This window comes from Colias philodice, chromosome 25 (assembly GCF_061535455.1).
Source record: "Colias philodice isolate Cphi_HAF_F1 chromosome 25, ilColPhil1 Martin Lab GWU primary, whole genome shotgun sequence".
In the NCBI taxonomy this organism is placed as follows: Eukaryota; Metazoa; Arthropoda; class Insecta; order Lepidoptera; family Pieridae; genus Colias; species Colias philodice.
The window spans coordinates 6,568,416-6,592,655 of record NC_143110.1 but is presented as its reverse complement, the minus strand read 5'-3'; the positions used below and the strand labels follow the sequence as shown (position 1 = coordinate 6,592,655).

Sequence of the window (24,240 nt, the reverse complement as noted above, 5' to 3'; positions counted from 1 at the left end):
CGCTTAGTATACCAATAGTGTGACACCCTGTATATTATAAAGGCGAGAGTTTGTAAGGATGTATAGATGAATGGATGTATGGATGTTTGTTACTCTTTCACGTAAAAATTACTGAACCGATTACAATGAAATTTAGCACACATATAGAGGGTAACTTGGATTAACACATAGGATAGTTTTTATCCCGGAAATCCCACGGGAACGGGAACTATGCGGGTTTTCCTTTGCAAACGCGGGCGAAGCCGCGGGCGGAAATCTAGTTTATGTATAATTATTAAATGAGTAATCTTATTATAATAGAATCACATAAAGAGTTCATTCATCCAAACGACCTTGAACATATTGTCAAAACTAGAATCAAACCTATCAAACAATGGAGCGTGGGATTCAAAACACCGTGTTATGAAATATATTATAACATAATTGCGTTATATATGGACATACTTTAACGAGACAAAATTTGCAATATAACTGTTAAGAATAGAAATAATTAGTTAATTAATACATTTTCCACGTTCTGGTTGGACGTAATATATATTGGGTAATGTTATTACATTCTAGATCTATTGATAATGGTATAATTATTTTGGAGATCTTTAATACGGTATTAAGTATATGTAGTACCTACTTAGATGGATAAATTCAGCATTTGTAGAAATTAACCTTATAATACTTCTTAAAATGTAGTCATATTTTCCGCAAACAGTGTCCTGAATACCTACTTCTTGAATTTAAGATAATCTCATAAGTTTGACTTTCCTCTAATTATAAATAATTTGTGAAGTGATTTATCAAGAGAGAAGCCATGGACGTGAACGGCGCATACATTTTTTTCTACTTTTAAATTGGCATGTCTTCATCATCACATTTGTTACTACTGCAAGAAAAAAGGCCTGGTATGAGGGTTAAGATAATAATCAAGAGTATTAACAAACTATAAACGTAATAAACAATATATATAATTTCAACATACCTACATAAAGGCGATAACTTCTACAGGTTAAACTGCAAAGAAGCATAACAAGAAACTCTACGATTACAACATATGCATACACAAATCATCCGCATTTATTTATATTAAAAATATGCATAAAACAATAATTAAAAACCGGCTCATCTAAGTAGATGCAGAGAAATCTAATAATAATAAGCGGAGGAAATAACAAATTTGCACGTCCAGTAAAAATCTCACGAACAAGTATGAATACATTAATAAAGGTACAAAAAGGGAATTCAATTTATAGCGGCAGGCTGTATGCTATGCAGCGGATGTCATCGCTGACGAATATGGGTGGTAGAGGCCAGATATTATTGTATGGAGTGTGCTATGAGCGGTTAGCGGAAAGACAACAATTTAATTTGGTAGGGTTTTCTTTGTATGATTGTACAAAAGTGTTTCAGGTTAAAATATGCTTTTGACTGGCTTTTTCAATTTGTAGAGATATAATACTGAGTCTAATAAGAGGAAAATGACTGTATAAAACTATTAAAAATCAAGAAATAATTAGGTTTTTTGGTCGCGTAACTATAAATTGACAGTTTATTTTCATTGGAATCATACAATTTGCATTAATTGTTTATTTTATCTCTGTATCGTATTAAACCAAGATTAAACTATTAAAGCATAGATAATTACTACCTAATCTATAGTCAGTTCAACCTAGGTTACACCGAACTTCCTTCCACAGATTACTATATATTATAACCTACCTATAGTTTATCCCTATATAGCCTTGCTTACATCACCCTTCCTATACCACAGATTACTTAATATTTTATTGTAATGTATTATCCGTTGTATTAATTAGTTCTTATAGTTTCCGCTCTTCGCTTATAACATATCCAGTAATTCCCTTAGGTAGACACGAGCACTCCACGTCGAGTTTAGACTCTAACATGCCATAACCCTCAAGGGCTGTAAACCGCTGCGTTCCAAAGCTAAATATACAGTAATAGCACATGTTATATAACTTGTATTTCAATGCTATGTTTGTTTTCTAAGTATAGCTGTTGAGATTATTTTATTATCAATTGTACACTAAATGTTTTTTGGGAATAGACGGTGGTTCTTCAAAAGAACTGACAAGGATTTCACAATAATGATTTTATAATGCTTTTATTTTCAATGGACTTCAAAAAAAGAGGAGGTTCTCAATTCGGCCGGTATATTTTTATATTTAAGATTCGAAAAGATGTGTTATTATGTTCGTTGTATGTATGTATAAGATTTGTATTCATCATATCATCTACCTACCAAAAAATAGATTCCAAGTGTATCGTTATTATTGCTTCATTTACAGAAATGACATGATGTAGTTATGCCTATAAGAAGATTCCAGCAGAAAATTCACTAACCCAGAATTTGCTCTACAGCCTTGAAACTAGCAGAAAAATAAATGTTATTAAGAAACTTTATCACAATTTTATACTTGCAATACTAAATAAAATTGCACTAACAATAACATTCTATGCAATATAATTTCTAACACAAACATACGAAGAATAGTCAATGACAAAACACTCACACAACAGCCTTAAGATTAATATCATTATTGAGTAAAAACCAAGGATTTTAATACAATTATAATGTGGGAAAATTTACTATAGACCATACAACAGTAAGGAAACGCCGGTGACCCCAAATTCTTACTGAAGGTAGTAGCCGATTGTTATTTGTACTTACAAGAGTAACATGACAAACTTGACGATGTAATTGATGAATTAAAATGAAGATTACGTGAACAAATGATAAATATTGTAAACTCGCTGCCCTAGCGGAGGTTGTTCTGCTATCTCTGCCTATGGAGAGAAAACACGAAAATAGTGCACTATGTCTTGTTTTCTTTCCATAAGAACCTACTTTTAAAAACGTAAAAAAAGATACAAACAACTTCAGTTTTAAAATAACATGTTTGTTTTTACATTTGTTGATACACACAGAAATTTTTCATGCCACGTGTCTGCCTAGTCACTCTACTAATAAAGATTAGGCTGGGTATGATAAATATGTCTTCTATTTTTTATTTGACAACTCATACTCTCTATGATTATCAAGAAGTGAATGAATATAGTAAGAGCAGAACATGATAAACATAATATTTGATCATACTTGATTAGTATTAACAAAATATTTCCCTAAACGTTATCACACAGAATATCAAGTGATTACGTGTCCACTGCGCCTTTCCTCTTCCTTCAACCTTTTCCTTATTTATAAATCTTGTCTCTTTAGTTTTAAACCGGCTACTATATGTATGCTGTAGTAACGGATGCTCTTGTGTCAATATTGTCGCATCTTTTAGTGTTTTCATCTACCACTGCCACTATACTATGACTATATCATGTTTGTAAACATCTGCCTCTCTGTCAACAGCTACACTACCACTCGAAAATTTGCGATGTGTGACGTCACGACTCCTATTATAGTTTAAGGCATGCATATATAACGAAGAATCGTCTTTAATTAAACTGGATCAAATCGCGAAACCCTGCACATTACGAATTTTGATAATACTTGGTAGTGATGTAGATTATAATATTATGTACCGAAAAAACACATATATTATAAGCTATACAAATACCTACTTGCTTATGCTTTGCTCGCGAGTGAAACCAAGTCATTGTAATGCCTATGGGGTATTACTTGTATTTTTAAATAAAGAATAAAGCGGCAGAGATTAGCATAATCTATTGTTTAAACAACACTGATCGTATTACAATCAATTTATGTCCTCTATAAACAGACAATAACATTCAAGTGACCCTGACGTGATGTTGATCGTGCATTAAATATATTTAGTAAAATAATATGCGAAACTAATCCGAACCTTGATTGAAATTAGCGGAGAAAATTATTCAAGCCAGTGGTATTGACCTGACCTTTGAGTTCATAGATATGGTTGATTTAATAGAATTAACGTTTCTTCGTAGTGTATGTATGAGGTAATAAATTGATTTTAGTAAATTGAGAGACTTATAAAGAGTAACCTTTGTTTGCATGATTTTATAAATGTTGGGCTGTTGTGTATATAAGCAAAAGAGGGTTCTGAAGACTAGAAGCAACTATTATTAAGTTATAATATGATCTGTGAAAATTATTATGCAGTTGAAATAGTACACAATTATCAGATGATTGATTTGACTTGACTGACACTCAACTACATCAGCCTATTCCTATTTCTTGTATTCCTCTGATTTAATCATTTCAGCAATTCAGGCCAGGATATATAAATTAATAAAACGGATAAATCAAATCCTGAAACGGATAATTCAAATTACAAGCTTAGTGTTACGTATAAGAAGGTACGTCATCAATAAACATATATCTTACGTTGTAACTTGTAAGCCCATCTACTTATCAATCGTTTTCCACGGTACAAAACAAATGCAGCAAACATCAGGATACATGGTCTTTACAGTTTAGACGATACACCACATTAGCGTAATGGTACCGTCCATCAATGTATAGGCCAATTTATTGAAGCAAGGAAGCGATACAGTATTATGCTCTTAAGGAATCCTACACAGCTATTAGGCGCGGGAATCGGAAATTCCTGTAGCTGGTTTAATTATTCACTTGTAAGGTAAGTCTTGGAAAAATTGGTGGTTCGAAACAAAAATTAGATTTGTTTTTCAAATTATCTGTATGCTAGCTTTCCGCCCACGGCTTCGCCCGCTTTTTCTAAAACCTAATAAATTATATACTAAAACCTTCACTCTGTCTATTTTAAGTAACCGCATCAAAATCCGTTCCGTAGTTTTAAAGATTTAAGCATACATAGGGAAATAGGAACAGAAAAAGCGACTTTGTTTTATACTATGTAGTGATTTTCGACTTTATCATAGCTGTAAACAGGCATTCATGCCCAAGAATCAATAGTCCACAGGTGACATCTGCCATATCATACATATAAATTCTAAGGTAATATAACCTCTACCAATATTATCTTATTTATTTACCCCTACATTTACATCAAAGAAGTGGTAGGTACTTTAACTTCAAACATATTTTATGTAATGTATGTTAGTGTATAAGTGATCTATAAAACAAGTTTATTGTTAATTTATTAATTAGTACATACTTGTTACGCCTGATAGACTCGAAATATTCAATTTGGAAATTCCGATCGACGCACGCTTCCAACACGGATATAAACGTATTAGCAATAATAATCGATATAAATAGCAAAATCCGGAACAAGCTAATGTCAAATTGACACAACATTCTTTCGTGAAATGCAATAAATTTTTTATTTATTTATTTATTTATTTACACATAGAACTAACTATCATTACAGGTTAACCTAATTCGACAGAGTTCTTTTATAAATTAAGAAAAACAAACATATCTCATAAAAATATCAAAATAAACACGTTGTAACACAATAATAGCCTATTAAGCCTCAATAATTCATAAACTTAGCATTTTTGCTGATAGCATAATATATTTAGTAGTACCTTTGAAAATTCGCTCATACTACAAGAAAACACATCTATTATATTGTGCAATTCGTTAATTGTACGAAATGCACAAATAAGAGGCAATTTGGCTAATAGATTAGTTCTCGCTACTTAATTGAAGAATATACGTAAAAATGTTAAGTCAACTTTACTTCGATACATTTTAAAGTTTTTCAGCACAGTAGTGTAATGCTTTTAGATGTGTAGAGTTTAATGGTGCATTAACATCAAACGAACATAGAGCTAGAGCAAGAGCATTATTTCGTGATCTTTTACTGAAAACGAAAAATCCTATTCAGTGTTCCCCGACGAATACAACATGGAGGTCTTCAAGAAAAGAGTGAACGGGTACCTTCTAGGGAAGCGGGCTTAGGCCACATCTTAGCTTACCATCAGACGAGATCGTGGTCAAGCGCTTCCCTATCAGGCAATAAAAAAAAGTGTTGTTCAGTATTAGAATTTAGAACATTGCATAGAATCTTTTCGAACGCACTAAGAACAATGAAAGAATGCTCTACGCCGGTTTACACTAAAAGAATTTGACAATATAAAGAATATGTAAGATCCATAGCAGAGGAAAGAAGATTTGAAATTTATTATAAACATACGATTTAATTAACCAGTATTCATTAGAAATAATAATTAGGCGTAATAACAGAATATCTAGCCGTATATCTCTATGGTATAATTACAGGTAGACTTGTGTGCAATAACGCATTAAAATTCTCTAATGGCGTTGGAATCTTCAATTATGTAAACCTTCCGAAAAGGATTGATATTACACAAACAAATAATAATATAATGTTACCTAGTTACTCATAATAAATAAATAATAATTTTTCGAGTTTAACCGTTTAATATTATTATTTCATAAATAAACCAGCTGTGTCCCGCGGTTTTAGCCGCATTACTTCGGTCGTATTGGTTTTAGCGTGATGATTTATAATCCATAACATTTCTCAATAAATCAGCTATATAACACTGAAAGAATTATTCAAATCGGACCAGAAGTTCCTGAGATTAGCGCGTTCAAACAAACTCTTCAGCTTTATAATAATATAGATACGTTACTTCAAAAGCGTTAAACTAATTATACACTTAATAGTCTTCACAGTTAGACCGTTTCAAAATACATCGCAAAAACATGAATTCTCCAGGAAAATAAAGGTCAGCCGCGTATAATCCACATATAATATGTGCATAAAGGAAAAATGTCAACAAACTTTCACGTATCCATTGTTATATTGCGTAACGTGGAAACGGTGCCGCGTGCCGGATCGTAGGAAAATCGTTATGTGATAATTCTTTGGATTGTTGTGGCGTTTTTTCGTAATTTTCACGCGATGCGCTTATAAGGGTTATAACGCACGGCGCGTTTTCTCGCTTGATGTCTGGTTTAGTTCAATTTATGTTATGTGTATATAACCGTTAGTTAAATTACGAATCAACTAACAGCGAAAGATATTCAGAAAATTCACGATACGTAATAAATTGTATAGATTCGTCTTGAGAAACAAGTTAAAAAACAGAAAATATTGCATTATTTGTAAAGCAAACAATCTGAATCAATTTCCTCACTTTTTCAGTTCTGAGTTCATATCGCACATGACGTAACCCACGTGATGTTCGATATGACCAGCGGTTAACCACTTCATGTATAGACGGACTTATCTACTAAAAGCATTGAATTTGTAAGTTTACCATTTTTAGCACTACGCAAATTACGAAGTACCTACCTACAATTGACTGGTAGACAAATAGGTAATTATTATCTGCTAGGATTTGTGCTATTAAGGAGAAACATATAAAATAACTGCTTATTCTTTAAAAAATCTAAATACCTAACTGAAGTGTACAGCCCAAGCGAATCCGCGAGCATCTACTAGTCGTTAGCTATAATACTTTCAGATGAGCATTTCGTAAAACGACGCAGCTGATAAAAATCATAATTGTACTCATTTCTAGAAACAATTATACGAACTAATCAACGTTCAATCATAATGAACAAAAACCCTACAGTCGCGAACAATAGTACGCGTGGGAGAAACGCTCATGACGTAACCATTACACAAGCTAAACAATACTATTTTAAACTATTTTTACATGAAAAGTATGTTTAACTATAGAGATGGTAGCTGTGTGTGTTAGCAAAACATTCATTCCAGATTTGCAATCTGTTTATTTTGATTAAAATATGTATTGGAATACTTTCATAAAAAGCAGTTGAAAAAATAAACAACTTGTCTCTAAAAAAAACGTTGCATAACAAAATACGAAAATAATTTTAAACCCACGCGTGAACATCTTCAAAAGTATCGGATATGTTTGAAATCAATCGGTTGAACACCCACGGAGCTATCAATGTACAAAAATTAAAAAGAAAATGCCATTCTACGAATTTCATGCGTACTGAAAACGCGCTAATTATCATGGTGCCTCATCTAAGGATGTAAAATTCAGCAAGTGCGAGTGTGACACACATATTATTGTCATTTCAATCATAACCTCAAAATATGCTCATGAAATAAAATAAACTAAATTATATTACAAACATGTTGTGTTATAATATAATACACGTGTTTACGATAAATTTCACACTTGCGTGTTTATTTTGCAGTCTTATGAATGAATAAATTTCCAATGCTAATGTGTTTACAGTTAGACAATATTAAATATGGTAATTTTTATTTGGTAATACTTAGCATATCGTTAAACATGTGAATGAAAAATATGATAATGTGTCGTAAATATATTATACATATATGGTCACTGTATAAATATACAACTTCATTAAACAAAGTAGTTGTTGCCCGCAGCTTTGCCTGCATGGAAAAGGTAAATTTTCGTGGTACAAAACTGGGTAGGATTTATCAAAATCCTTTCTTAGCGGATGCCTACGTCCTTACATCTACCTGAATGCCATGTTTCAGCCTGATCCGTCCAGTTGTTTGTGCTCAGTCAGTCAGTCAGTCACCTTTGGGTTATTTTTATAAATAACATACATTTTCTCAACAATCGAATCGACTTCCTCTTTATAATAATAATTGTCAATGTAATGATGTTGTTAACGGTGTAATACACCTAAATGTAATTTATTAAAGTCTGTGTTGTATGTAATATTAATTATAATGTGAGTACTTTGATAAATGTACTTGATACAAATGTCTCTAGATTTATTATAATAAAGAGTTAAACACAACAGCCTGTATCAAAAGATTGATAAAATCCTACTTATTATCTACGATTCCAATAACGCTATCCCTGATCCTCACAGAAGATAGGTCTACTATGTTTATCTAATCTAAAAGCAGAATAAGGACAACTCATAATAAACAACGCAAGAATACCGGCCAATTTACATTCCACAGTCTAAATATCGCGAAGAATTTTAAATAACCCCAATTAGAGTGATTTCACTGAATACGGCGACAGTAATGGTCAGAAAATGTACTTTGCCCTTATATAAATGAATATCGGTAGATCAAAGGACTTCGCACTTAGGGTTACCTCGTGTTAGTTTTTCTGTATGATGGCAGAACTCGCAATTTCAATTTAGACAATGCAATGTTTTGTATTAGATTCATTTACTTTTGATGTGAAGATTCTTTAGACGCGTTGAGAGTAAAGTTTCAAGGTCGCGTCATGGCAATACCGTCACGTCAAGGAGAAAGGCGACACGTGTGCACGGCACACACGATCTTTTTTTAATGTAGATGACTTATAGGTACGTATACTTATTGAGGATTTATGAAACTTTGTTAAAGAACATAATGTTGTTTTATGAGACACCGTAGACAACACAGCCTTATGCGGAAGTAACTACTGTATTTTATATTATAACTTTTATCATGTCGTAAAATATGCTCGTTATTATATAAAAATACTTACAAAACGATTCATTCACACTATGTAGAGACTCTACATTGTAGAGACTGAATTTTCATCGTACAGTATCATAATTTTTATTTTTATACAATTTCTGACTTGTTTTAACCTAAACATGAATATTATTCATTAATGTCATTTTTTTGCTAAGATATTTGAAGGTACTTTTATATATTTCATGTGGCAACCCTATTCACTAGTGTTTAACTAGCGTGGATCGCAGTGTGCGGGGCGTTGGTACGATGTGTTGATATGCTATGTGATGCTGTATAATATAAGAAATTGAGATTTTGAGCTTTACTATAGCTGGGGTTATAGCTTAATGAGAGGTTGCTTTTTCTAATGTATGATTCTAATTCAAAATAACCTATTTAATAACGAACCTACGGCTAATCATAATACTCATAGTAATTTCTAAGAAGATTGATTAGTTTAGTTTCTTTCTGTCATTTGGTGCGTTACTGTATCAGTCAACTAATATCTGAATAAATTAAAAATCAATCAATGTATAAGCATTTTCATTATAATCATATATTCAACTATTAAGCCCACTTCACACTTAACAATATGCGCCTCAAACCAGTCAGTCAAAAGCCATCAAATTCGAATTACCACAGGCGTGCAATTTCTCACCAAATACTGCTGTCACAAATTCGAGTTCAAGTACAGTTCGCGTCGTGTTACCATGTTACGGTACCATTTTTAGGGTTCCGTACAAAAAGGGTAAAAACGGGACCCTATTAATTAGACTTCGCTGTCGTTCGTCGTCTGTCACAAGACTATATCTTATGAATAGATGCAGTTGAAAATTTTAAAGATTGTGTTTCTGTTGTCGTTATACCTACAAATAATAATAAATTAATTGAACGTTGCCACGGCCTAGAATTGGATGGGCGAACAATTTCATTTTATAGTTGCTCTTTAGCTTATAATATACGGAACCCTTATTTGCGAGTCCGACTCGCACTTAACCGATTTTTTCCTTTACAAAATACTGTTAGATTGACGAGTGGTTTCCTGGCAATCCGGATCTAGCCAATTAGATGATTTATTAAGTTAGTTGATGCATCTTTTATTATTTAATTCTATATGTTTATATTACCCGTTAATCTGTCTGAGGAAAATGAGTGGCAAAAAGTTTACCAGGATGTAGGTACAAAAATAAATAAGCAAATTTTGCGTGAAGAAATAATACTAAGATCTAAGATATTATGATTTCCATATTGTAAGATAGAGTTTTGAATACTAACAGATAATATCTATAAAAATATTTTACTTAAAACCCCAAGAACTCCTAATGGATAAAGCGTAATTGCATTTAAAAAATAGGGTATAAATTAGGACTAGAAGTTACATATTACAATTATTAGACACTTATTCGCGAATCTATTCATAGCCACAACGACCGAAAAGACATATTTTCAAATATCAAAATTCAATGGTATGCAAATTGATATTACTGATTTTTATTAAAAGGAAGTGCATGTCTTATATCGGTGATTTAAAAATTCATTTTTAAATGTCATACTTTGTAATTATAGGTAGTAGGTAATTATAGGAGTAGACGACATTATAACATCATAAATTATAATTTCAATGTCAAATAAAAGTTACCTAAATTTATTTCTATTACTTTAATACGTAATTACAATATTTTACAGCTGTAATTACTGAAAATCAGCAAATTAGTGCTGCGAACGCGCAGCCAGAGCTTCACAGCATTTACTGAGATTAACGCTTTGGAGACAAACTCTTATTTAATACGTTGGTTTCTACACAACATTCGCATTTCAAAGTAATTCATTTCTTGAAAAAGTGTTTTCTCCTGTACGTTATTTTTTAAAAAGCAGTAATATCATTATGTGACATCAGCTGAAATTCTCTAAGCATCTCATTTTGCTCACAACAGGAAATTACCCACCGAACGACCTTGTGGAACCCCTGGCCCCCTTACAACCACATCATAAATTTACAACCAATTCCCGTTCTAACCACGTAATACATTACTTGTATTTGTATAGAATCAATTTTCTCCCTAACTGGCTCGCTATCCGATAGAATTATCTAACTGCGAATCCAGGTTAAAGTACCGTTTTTTTCACTCTTACCTTGCATCCGATTGCTCGCACCTATTTATTTGCTTATCCATTCATTTCGTCCATTGAACTCTTTACTTTTTGACATTCAATGACAATACAAAATTAACTCTATGCCATTGTCATAAAGTCGCTTATTACCGCAAATGAAACGTTGTCTGGTCGCGACTCGACAACTTTGTACTAGCTTTCTACTTCCTGTCCTCTACAATAGGTTACGCCTTTATTTGGTTATCGATAAGGTTGTTTTTTGTTAGGAAATATAGGAATCAATGTAGATTCAGGTGCAGCAAGGTTTGTCAGTTTTTGTTTGAACAATTTTTCGTACGTGACAATCTGCTGAGTTGCTTCTTTGAGCGTCGAATACAAACGGTGTTTATCTTGACACCTATAACAAGATGTTTATTTAGTAGTTAAAGTTTACTTCAAAATGAGGTTTTTTAATAGAGGCAACGAGTTCACTAAATAGTGTACAATAAAATATAATACCAACAATATTCTCTATATTATTTAAAAACAGAATTAACTACAAAATTAAATATTATCCAAGTATTAAAATTCGAAATACATCTTTAATAACAGCACGCAACTCTCTAAGCCTGAAGGTTGTCCGTTGTTTACAACGACCTCTTTATTGCGATTTCTTTAGATTATAAGAATCATTTAATTTAATTTGATGCCACAGGCGTAGTAGTAGATGACCTATTTTATAGGAATGTTGAATATAATATAGAGCAATCAAAATTACGAGTCTTTTACGACATTTAATTACCTAATAGAATCCCTACTAATATTATAAATGCGAAAGTAACTCTGTCTGTTACGCTTTCCCGCTTAAACCTCTCAACCGATTTTGATGAAATTTGGCACAGACAATCTTTAGACCCTGAGAAAGAACATAGGCTACCTTTTATCAAAACACCACGTGGGCGAAGCCGCGGGCGGAAGCTAGTAAAATATAATTAAAAGAAAAGACGATAAGACTTCTAAATTTTCATCCCTTAGAATTATTATCTAAAAACTATCAAAGCGTTTTATTTAACCATCAACAAAGAGAAACTTGTCCTAAATATTTTCACAACGAACTAATCAAAAAAGTACATTTGCAAAAAAATTACGATACGATAAATAGAACTGTTGCTATGTTTTTTTTATCACCGATAAACACGGTACTTTGAAAATTTGTAAATCGTTTTACCAAATGATTTGTACTTGTTGTAACGTTCGTACAAAATTTCATACAAATTAATACAGTGGTTTCGGTTTAATAGAACACTACACACACACACACGTATTCTAATTCTATACCTTATTTACAAAGAAGATACATATTATAATTACTTGGGAGAAGTTATTATAGGGGGCTATTTTATTAACGCATAAATATGTAAAATAATTTTTAAATATTTAAAATAGATTAGAGTTTAAAAGCAAGATTACAAAGAAGCAAAGTGTTTTTTGTGAATTATTTCAAGCCAACCATACGTTTAGGTATGGTATAGTATACATTTTCGTTTTACACTACCCGTCCGATTAGGGCCCTTCTGGCCTCCTCCACTCAAGCGACAGCTCAAGCCGAGGTTCGTGGTCCCCGTGGCGGGGGGACGCTTGTGCATGTCGCTACCGCGTGTCCGCGTTAAAATGTAGAAGCCCTTCTGGCTAACATTGAGAGACACCACACCTATTGCTGATCTTCATTTACTTTCATAATATCTCAATCAGTTACCAAGTAAGCGGGAAAAAACAAGTTAAAACCATTAGATAATTTAAGAACAGTTTGCATTAATTAAAAATAAAACTAATGGTAAGTGAACCGGTTTTGACTACCGTGTACATGTTGAGACATCGTTGCGACACCTGATAAAAATACTACTTCATATATTGTTCTTGTTTCTTGACCTTTTGTAACCTACTTATTTGTTATTATGCAAAACTATTTCAAACTACCTCGGATATATAGAAGGCTAGATGCCAGATGAGTTAGTTATGCTCGTTCAAGGATCGAGTAAAGAAATGCTCAAGAAATAACATAATCATATGTATCTCTTTTTTAATATTCGATAGTAAAGCCTTGATTATTAAACTAATTATACTTACTTGACAATTATTTAATATAGTTCAGCTTGTCAAGGTACTATCATTACATTATATTTCTCAAATCATAAAACAATTAAAGTTAGAACCAGATTTATAACAATCAGCCATAGTGAATAATTGTTAAAACTAACTAACTAGAACTGTTATATTTTTATAAAATAAATTGCCGAACCAAACCGTAGAACGATAAGTGAGCGCAAAGAGCCCTAGCTTTGAGACACGAATACGACCAGTAAGCGCACGTATTGTCACATCTAGTCTATCCTAACTCTATGTCACAGACTATTTAATGGACGAAGAAGAAATGAGTTTATTACACTTAGGTGTAATTTTGAAATTAAATTCGTTTCTTGGGTGTAAAGTACAATTAAATTTACGTTTTTGTATACGAGTGTGAGAATATTTATCGTAATAAGATGGAATTTTTTGTATTTATGTCAATTTTGTCATAGTTTGTTGAAACTGATTTATTTTCAGCTATTAAAATAACTTAAATGGAATATATATAATGATATCATTTTGACATATTTTAGCTTCTATTATTGAATAAATATGTACCTACTTGGTACCTATATAATATTTTGATAGCTCTCCCAAGAGAAGTCATAAGGCACGTTACAATATCGATTGAATTGATTTTAAGTGCAATATATCACAACAAGATGAAGAAAGGGTACAAAAAAAAACCTGTCTACTTACCTACAGCTAAAAATCTTATCTATTCTATTTCAATAACTTCGTAGAAATTATTTTATTACAAAAAAAAATATTAAACGAAACGTAAGACCTACAACTAAATATGGAAGCCAATATCAAAATCACTTCTCTATTCACATATGCCATAAGTAGACATCGGATTATATGCATTTGCATATTTGCATAAGCAAATGCATAAAACTCTCTATTTACGGCGTTAGTGCATATTTTAGCCTTTTTCCCCCAATCGTGCATATTTCGTTAAGTAGCGGGAGTTTTGATTGGTTGACTAACCTTTATTAGCCAATCAGAACGCTCAGCGAGTAAACAAACCCTATTCTGGCATGGTAAAATGGCAAAAAATTACAAAATAGGCTCCATTTTAAGTAAATTTTTAGCCTTTCAAAATAGGGCTAGATTACCCTTTTGGGGCTAAAAACTTAAAACACGGGTTGAATTCCAGAAAAGGGCTAGATTTAGCCCGAAAAGGTCTAAGGTGGCAAAACTGGTCTCGCGGGTGACAAATGTCACAAATTTGCGCTCGAAAATTGTATATTGCCACAAAAACTATATTAATTTTAAGAAAATTTCACTTTTTTTGTACAATCATTGATTAAAATATATAAAAATAATAAAGGTTTTTGATTTTGTATTGTGCATATTTTAGGCATATCAGTCGTTTTTAGTGCATATTTCGGCATTTTTTAGTGCATATTTGCATGCATATTTTGGCATTTTGTTAGTGCATATAATCCGATGTCTAGCCATAAGATATTGAATACTTTATTAAATTTATTATTATTAACCATAAAAATCGAAATGTATGAGCCGTTTATTTTTATTGGCTATTATTTCAACAATGTATCGGTCGTTAATGTGGTTGAAAACCAAAGAATAGATTAGTATTGTTTAGTTTTATGACTCACCTTATCTACCTACTGACAGTTTATTATAGGATCGTCTATTACAGCATAATTTTCTTTATGTACATTAGATTGTACATACAGCTAATTCTAGTATCACAATGTTTGTAAATGAACTGCGAAAAGTACCTAGTTACACGACTTTTTAAAATTATTTTTAACTGATTATTTTTTGTAAATATTTTCGGTAGGCTGAAAGTATTTTTTATACCGGTAGTTTATTAAATTCCCTGACTGTTTTCATTATCAATAAGTATTTACTATCTGTATATAATATACAATATACATATTTCTACAACTTCTGAGAGGATTGTCTACTCGTAACTGACCTTAAAATTTTCCCTCTACCACAGAAGAAAATAGGCTCTATGTTTTTGCGTTCCGATTTCTTTAATGTATTTTTGAGTACCATTTGTCTGTTGGAAATTGGAATGTCTTTTTTTAACCCAAATAATGCAAATCGGACTCTACATTCTACAATTAATTTTTAATTATTAATAACTGCAATATGTTAAACTTGCACTAATATTATGTCATAATTAATGCAACCAATAATTGTTCACCCATCTGTACATTATATTACAACCACAGCTGGCATGCCGTATCATTCACAAAATATACTACAAAATAAATGTACATCTGGATTCTGGAACTATTAAAATGTGTTTACAAAAAATTGCATAGAAAAATAATCCTTATTTTCAAATTACAATGTTGAAAATGAAATGATAATTCCAAACAGCTGATTAGAAACAGATGTTTCAATTTCTAAGCACGCGCCAAGCGTTCAAATATCGAACAATAGATTACAATCTGTCAATAGAGTCAATAGACAGATGTGCTACATTTTTATAATTTTTTTGTCATAGACAATGCATCAAAGTAAGCGAAATTGACGCAGAATGCATGAGTTTGACTGTTTGATAAGTCACATTCGTCAGGCTTTACAATTAATAAAGTAACGAAGCTTAGATCTTTCTTTTATAAATTAGGTAGGTACCATTTCTTTTCAAGCTACAACAATAAACTTCACATTTTGTATGATAAACTGACTGTTCTTTTGTTTTTTGTGAATAAAATATAAATTGAATTTACATATAACCTACCAATTTCACCATTAGACCTATGTCCTATACCAATAACAAACTAAAATAGACTAAAATGCTTATAACTTATTATGTTGTTCGAATCGCCTGAATAAAACTAATTACTAAATGCATCTAAATAAGATCATGAGCAGTTCCCGTTACGGACAGTTAGTCAATTAAAGACATCCTGCAATAAACGTCGTGACGTGGGAAGAAATCATCTTGTGCATCCTTGATAACTGTCTCCTTCATTCAATGTTTATGATGTAAGAACTATTTTTGCGGGTCTGTGCACTGTTTATTCTTTGTCGAAATATTTTTAGTCTATGGAATGAATCGCAGTAGAGTTCCTTTTTCAAAAATGCAGTGTCAAAATTTCAGTTCTTTTTTTTTGTTTTTTAATTCCAGTATTGCCAACCGAAAGAATGAAATCGAAGTTTAACTCCTCCATCCATTCTACCCGCGACATCGCTACAGTGCGCACGCAAGAAATATCGCACGTAAAAATCATAGTGTTTATTTACTGTTCTTACGACTCAAGTCATAATAAATAAGTGTGAAAGATGCCAACAAAAAAATGTGCAAACTGTAATAAAAATATAACTCTAAAGCAGCCAGGTCTAGAGTGTAGTAGATGTAACAAATCAGTCCACGCGTCAACCGTTTGTGCAAAGTTAACCGGCAAGCAACTGGCTGCACTTCGTAATTCTGACGGTCTGGAATGGAGCTGCGATCACTGTCTCAGTAATGTGTCTAGTCGTTCTTCCTTCTTCGTAACGCCAGACGAAAGTTCAGACGACGAGGATGCCCGCTCCAGCTCGACCCTCGATCAAAAAAAACTAGTGGCGAGTATTACACGAGAAATGCAAAAAATCATCAAGGCCGAACTCGGCGATCTAACAACCGCAATGAAACATATGAACGGACAGATGACCGATCTCGAAGAATTAGTAAAAAGGCAGGAAACTACCATCAAAACATTACTTAGCAAAAACACCGACCTAATTAACAAAAATAAAAATCTAGAACTACGGATTGCGGCTGCTGAACAGCATATTAATGAAATTGATCAAAAAATGCTAGCATGTACTATTGAAATTGCAGGAATTCCAGAAGCTACCAATCAAAATTTAAATAGTGTGTTGGAAAGTGTTGCCCAGAACTTACAAGTTAACATATGTGATGTACTATCATCCCGCCGCATGCCAAAACCCCAAAATCGTCCCCAACCAGGAAACATCATCGTGGAGGTGAAATCAAATGTGGTGCGTAATCAATGGCTTGCATCAGCTAAACAAAAAGAAATCACGGTTGGTGATATCTTGCCCCGATTGCCCTCAGATCAAGCGACACGTCGTGTGTTTGTACGCGAAGCATTAACCCACCGTACAAAAACCCTCCTTTACAATGCTCAACAAAAATTAAAAGACTGTTACAAGTTTGTGTGGTGCAAGGCTGGTATTGTGTACGCTAAAAAACTTGATGATAAAAGCCGGCCATTCATAATAAGATCTTTGTCCGATATAGAATCCTTGTTATCTAAGTAAGTAGGTAATACATTGTGTCATATTATATAATATCTTGTATTCTAAGTCTAATATTAATAAGTAATAGGTATAACAAATAAAGTCTTAATTTCTTTTTCAAACATTAATGGCCAAAATAAATACATATAATCACTGTTTAGAAATATTTGATTGTTCAACAGTCAATTCATTTATTAATTGTGTACCCTTTAACCAAATAAATTTTTTATGCTTACATGTGAATATCAGGTCTTTAATAAAGAATTATACTAAACTACTAGTGCTCATAAATTCGTGTAAGTGTCCGATTGATGTTATTGTTTTAACAGAAGTAGGTATCTCTCATTCAATTTGTAATTTATATAACATACCTGGTTATAAAATGCACACTGAGCTACGATCCAAACAAAAAGGAGGTGGAATAATAGTTTATGTAAAAACTTATCTTAAATTTACTACAATACCCATCAAAAATACTAGCTTCGAATCAATTATTGGCACTTTAATGACAGCCGATAACTACTCCGTAACATTATGTGCATCTTATAGACCACCACAAACAAATAAGAACACTTTTGTGAACGAGCTATCTAATGTATTAGATAACAATAAGACATCCAATGTTATCATACTCGGGGACGCAAATATCGACTTAAAATCATACACTGCTATTAAAAACACTTATTTTGATATGTTGTCCGAGCACGGATTCTCAATGGGAATTTCAGATTATACTCGAATCGAAATGAAGTTAGACAAAATAACAAAATCTTGTATCGACCATTTATTTACACGATTAACCACTATGAATCCGTGCACGGCCGTGGTCGATACTGTTCTGGCAGATCACCGAGTTATTTTGTTAGCTTGCGAAAGTATTCGTACGCATCATATACAGCGTGATTCCATAATGTGTAATAAAATGTTTTATGATAGTAAAATATTATTTGAGGAACTAAATAACATAGATTGGTCTGTTACAAAAAATATGTCCTGCCCTACAAACATTTACAATTTTATTCGATCCAACTTTAAATCTGCTTATGATAAATCTAGTAAATATAAAAAACAAATTAATATCAAAAAAGTTAAACAACCGTGGATTAAACAATATATGATAAAAATGTGTGATGAACGCGATAAATTATTTAACAAATGGAAAAAAGACTCATCAAATAAATGCCTCAGAGTAAAATATAATAAAATCCGCAATAAAATTAATAAAATATTTGAAATTAAACGAAATAAATATTATGAAAATGAAATAAAAATGAATACAAAAAATCCCCGCAAACTCTGGCAAATCATAAACTCAATATGTGGTAGGGCTGCTTTGTCAATTGATGAATTTATTACTAATGCTTTTGATACAGAAAAAGAGACGTGCGCTGTCATCGCCAATAAATTTGCGAATGAATTCAGAAACGCAGTTAAAAAAATCTTACCCTCCTGTCCGAATAATCTTCTAAATGATAAACATTACATCAGACCAACCAACGTTAGCTTCTACTTTAAAAAAGCCAACCCTAAAACTATAAAAAAGATCATTTTGAATCTTAATAGCCGAAAGGCGCCTGGTAGCGATGGCATTAGAGTAATAGACGTTAAAAGTATCTCAAGTAAAATAGCAGCTGCCATTTCACATCTTATCAACACTAGTTTTCTATCAGGAATATATCCTAATGAGTTGAAGCAAAGCTGCGTTCGTCCTATATACAAAAAAGGAAAACAAGCCGACGTAACCAACTATCGACCAATATCCCTTTTGTCGTCTATAGATAAAATCATTGAGAAATTTATAAGTGATCAAATACATCTGTTCTATTCTAAAAATAACGTAATCTGTAATAATCAATATGGTTTTCAACCACGTAAAAGCACCACTTCTCTGCTATCAGATTTTTCGGACACCGTGAACATACACCTGGATAACAAAAAACATGTTTTAGCTCTTTTCATAGACTTTTCTAGGGCTTTTGACACCTTAAATCATAAGTGTCTTATAGCAAAGTTAGAGTCCTCTGGGATCAGGGGTCCAATGTTAAAATGGTGCGAAAATTACGTCAATGATCGATCTTTCTACGTAAAAATCGACGATTCTGTGAGTCGTGTGTTACCTGTTACTGAAGGAACAGCCCAAGGGTCGGTGATCGGTCCCCTCCACTTTATCACTTACGTAAATGACATGAATAACGTTCTTAAGCACTGTACTTCCTACCAATATGCGGATGATACTTGTTTGCTAGTTGCAAATCATAATGTTGAAAATGCTCTTGTTAATCTACAACAGGATTTTGACCGTATAAATAAATGGTGCCACGATAATGGACTTGTTCTCAATGCAGATAAAACCAAACTAGTACATATTCACTCTCCGTATAATAAAACATTGTTCGATGCGAACAATGTGATAATAGCTCATAATCATTATTGTTTGCATCAACATAATGTGCGCAATTGTAACTGTCCAAAAATCGAAACTGTAAGTAGTCATACGTATCTGGGACTTATAATTGACAGAAAGTTTAACTGGCAGCCACATATCAACTCTGTTTGTGATCGACTCCGAGCTATTCTAGCTAATATAAAAATTATTAAAAATAAAATGCCTTTTAAAATTTTGCTAATGCTATATAACGCCCTAGTTAATAATGTTATAAGCTACGGTATAAGTAGCTACGCCCGAACCTTTAAAAGCTATTTGAAGAACATTGAATCACTACAACTAAGAATATTAAAACAAATAGTATCTCCTAAGATTAAAAAATTATGTAAAAATAGTAATGAAAATCTCTTTCACCATTGTAAAGTTTTGCCGGTAGAATCTTTGTTCCATTACACAATATTAAAAGAACAATTCTTTAACTTTGACCTGCAGAAAAAAATTGATAACGTAATCATTACCCGTCAACAAACTAACCAACGCTTAATCATTCCAAAAATAATTAACATTTATGGTAAAAGAACAACTCGTTATTTAGTTCCTCAATTACTAAATAAACTTGATTTGAACCTAAAAAAAAGCATAAATAATAATAATATTAAATCTAAATTAAAATTGCATTTTGTAAACAACCTGTATATTGTATAATGTCATATAATAATTGTCTGTAACTTGTCGCGTGCACACGAGCGCGCTGTGTATTTGTCGTGGATAGATTGCTTTGCATGCCGGACAAATCTTTGTGGTTTTTGGCATGTTCAATTATGTAAAATGTATTTGTTATTGATAAATAAATAAAAAAAAAATAATAATAATAAAGTCACTTTATAGTGCGTCACATCTTCTTGCCATGTAGAGAGAAAAAAAACATTATACCTACTATTCAGAGATTTCTCTTATCTTAAAGTCATTAAAAAAGTTGGCACGTTATTTCTAAAGCTACAAGTTAATAAATAGACATCGCGTGTTCGCGTGCTTTACTCATATGAAGCTTCTCTATTTTAATCTATATCTTTGGTTTTAATTAAACAAGCTTCTGGCTGTACGGATAGCAGATAAATTATAAATTTGAATATAACGGGTAATTTTCATGTAACTCTATGTACCTGAGAATGAGTCATATTATCGGTACCTATTCGATAATATGACTCTTCTTATCTTATAGATTATCGGTTAGTCAACTGTATCAAAATTCTTTTGAAAACATCATTTGTGAATAGCAAACAATAGCCATGGTTGTATTAGGTAATATCATGTTATATCTAGGTTGTACGATTCCTTCTTCTATTTAAAAACTGTATTTTATACACCAAGATAAAATAGACAGAGTGAAAAGCATCCAGGAGTGTGTTGACACAGATTAAAAATAAAAAGCATCACATTCAATCAATTCAGTAATCTAAAAACAATTAACTTGCTCTCGCACTCGCAAGCCAACAACAAAACATAACTCTTTTTGCAAAACTCATATTCATCTCTGAATGTAACCACATATAACCGCTGTCAGCAATAAAAGGGCGTAGATAAGAAATTATTTCACTTATCCCTTCACTGTTGAGAGCAAAAACGATATTATGTGCGTTTTGTGAGAGGTTAGAATGCAGATCCGCCCGCGGCTGTCACTTACTAACAAGTAACAACTAGGATCTCTTTGGAATTTATATTCTGAATTGTCTTTTTTTTTGAGGTTGGCAACATTGAACTTGGGTTTCTTTTTGAAATTGGAACTTGATTATGGCAAAATTTTTTGCACGCTACCTTTTTTGCCTTTTGGCAAACTGCGCTTTAATAACTAGGTTATAAACATAGTACATATCTATTATCTACTAATAATTAAAGTGTAAACACTGTTTTTTGATTGATTTCCTAATAAGAGATTGATTTTAATAAAAACTATATTAAATGAAATTCATCAAATACAGACATTTATAAATAATCAATCTATTAATACATTTCAAAATACCATTAAACCTGCACCACATAAATAGCTCAACAAAAAATGCGCAAAAAATCAAAAGTTCGTCGCACTGATAGCTCATTAAAATCGTCTAATTAACATAATCTTGTTGAAGATTATGTTCTTGTTACGAGAAAAACAAAATGTCCGATTTGCATACGTTCCAATAAAATAAGACTGGACTATGAATAAATTAATGTTTTTTTTTTTATTTAATTTGTTTAAAGTTTATGCGTGTGTTATGTCATTATTCCTTTTAGTTGTTTATTTGTTTCGTAATACGGAATTTTCTAGTATCATCTACATCGTATAAAACAAAGTCACTTTCTCTGTCCCTAGGCCCCTATGTACCTATGCTTTAAATCTTTTAATCTACGCAACGGATTTTGATGCAGTTTTTAGGGTTCCGTACCTCAAAAGGAAAAAACGGAACCCTTATAGGATCACTTTGTTGTCCGTCTGTCCGTCCGTCCGTCCGTCCGTCTGTCAAGACCCTTTTTCTCAGGTACGCGTGGAGGTATGAGGCTGAAATTTATATCAATTACTCAGGTATACTGTCCCTTGAAGCTGTGTAAAAATCAAACTTCTAAGCCAACGCAATCAAAAGATACAGCCGTTTATGCCGCAAATTTTCGACACTTTCAAGGGAATCAAAACCTACAGGGTGCTTCCCGTGAACTCAGAATCTTGAAATTTGGTACGAAGCAACGTCTTATAGCATAGATAAAGGAAAAATTACGAAAACCATAAATTTTTAGTTACATCACATAATATATTTTTTTTAATAATTTTAAACTTACTACCCATTTCCTCATAAACGCGTAGAGGTATTAAATTGAAATTCATACCAAATACTCAGGTCTATAATACCTTTAAGCTGTAACAAAATCAAACTTCTATGTCAACGCAATCAAAAGAAACAAGGTTTGTACGGAACCCTCGGTGCGCGAGTCGGACTCGCACTTGGCCGGTTTTTTTTTTTTTATAGATAGAGTGATTCAAGAGGAAGGTTTTAGTATATTTTAATAAGTTTTATACATAGTGGGCGAAGCCGCGGGCGGAAAGCTAGTTTTATAATAAAGAAGAGTTGTGTTACAGCAATTACCGACTCTATGTATGACCTAAAAAGTTAAGTTATGTAGATATTCATATAGCATTAAAATATTTATTATGAACTCAATACCTAAAGCCCTCATGAAAACTTCCTTTTGCGAAATATAAAAGCGAAATTTAATAAAAATATTAGTTCTAAGTATACATTTCTCCATTGGTACTGTGTATTACAATTAGTATGATTAGCATATAGATTGAACAGAGAAGATAATTTAATAAGTTAAGCCTCAAAGCAATTTGTTTATACACCTCTATTTTAGGCCACAAAACCAAACAAAACCATTTCATATCAACGATCTATAGATCCGATCTATAAAATGAAATAACGTTACACGGCGGATGCGCTTGCGCATCTTCCTGTAATATTAACGCATTTCGGCTGGCCTCAATGGTTTCCTTCCAAACCGGCTCGATTCTAGGCCGAAAGTGTTTTTATTTATTGCGTCATTACGATACAGTTAATTATTTATGTGTGAACTTCGGAAATGTACGAACTAACAAGATACTTAGTCTAGTCACTGTATTTACACACACACACAAGCAATAATGTATGTGTTGTTAGTTATGCATCTAGAAATTAGATTGAGCCTCGCTCCCACTGGAGTAAAAGTTTATATTTATCTACCTGTGCCGCGCGGTTTTACCCGCATTACTCCACTCCTATTGGTCTTAGCGTGACGATATATGTATAAGCTAAAGCCTTCCTCAATAAATTGACCATCTAACAGTGAAACAATTTTACAAATCGGACCCGTGATTCCTGAGATTAGTGCGGTCAAGCAAACTCTTCTCTTTCTCTTCTCTTCTTACTCTTCAGCTTTATAATATTAGTTTTCTATTAGCTATAAATAAAAGGATTGAATGAAGAAGACAGAGAAACATGCTCTTTGCCGTGCAATTGCCCTGTTTTAAACTTCTACATTTTCATTTTAATACAGGATTGATACACAATAATT

General features: G+C 32.4%; 2 protein-coding genes across 2 annotated transcripts in view; one reads left to right on the top strand and one right to left on the bottom strand.

Moving 5' to 3' along the window:
• The window catches only part of LOC149477463 (uncharacterized), a 90,083-nt gene that overhangs the window by 58,003 nt on the left and 7,840 nt on the right, over positions 1–24,240 (bottom strand). The window lies entirely within an intron of this gene.
• Positions 16,719–18,307, top strand: LOC149477464 (uncharacterized). Its single transcript, XM_089710846.1, has one exon. It carries the CDS (start codon positions 16,809–16,811, stop codon positions 17,790–17,792), a length of 984 nt encoding a protein of 327 aa, XP_089566972.1. The 5' UTR covers positions 16,719–16,808; the 3' UTR covers positions 17,793–18,307.

Excerpts from the sequence above, each read along its gene's own strand:
- LOC149477464 (XM_089710846.1), top strand. The coding sequence starts at position 16,809 with ATGCCAACAAAAAAATGTGCAAACTGTAATAAAAATATAACTCTAAAG.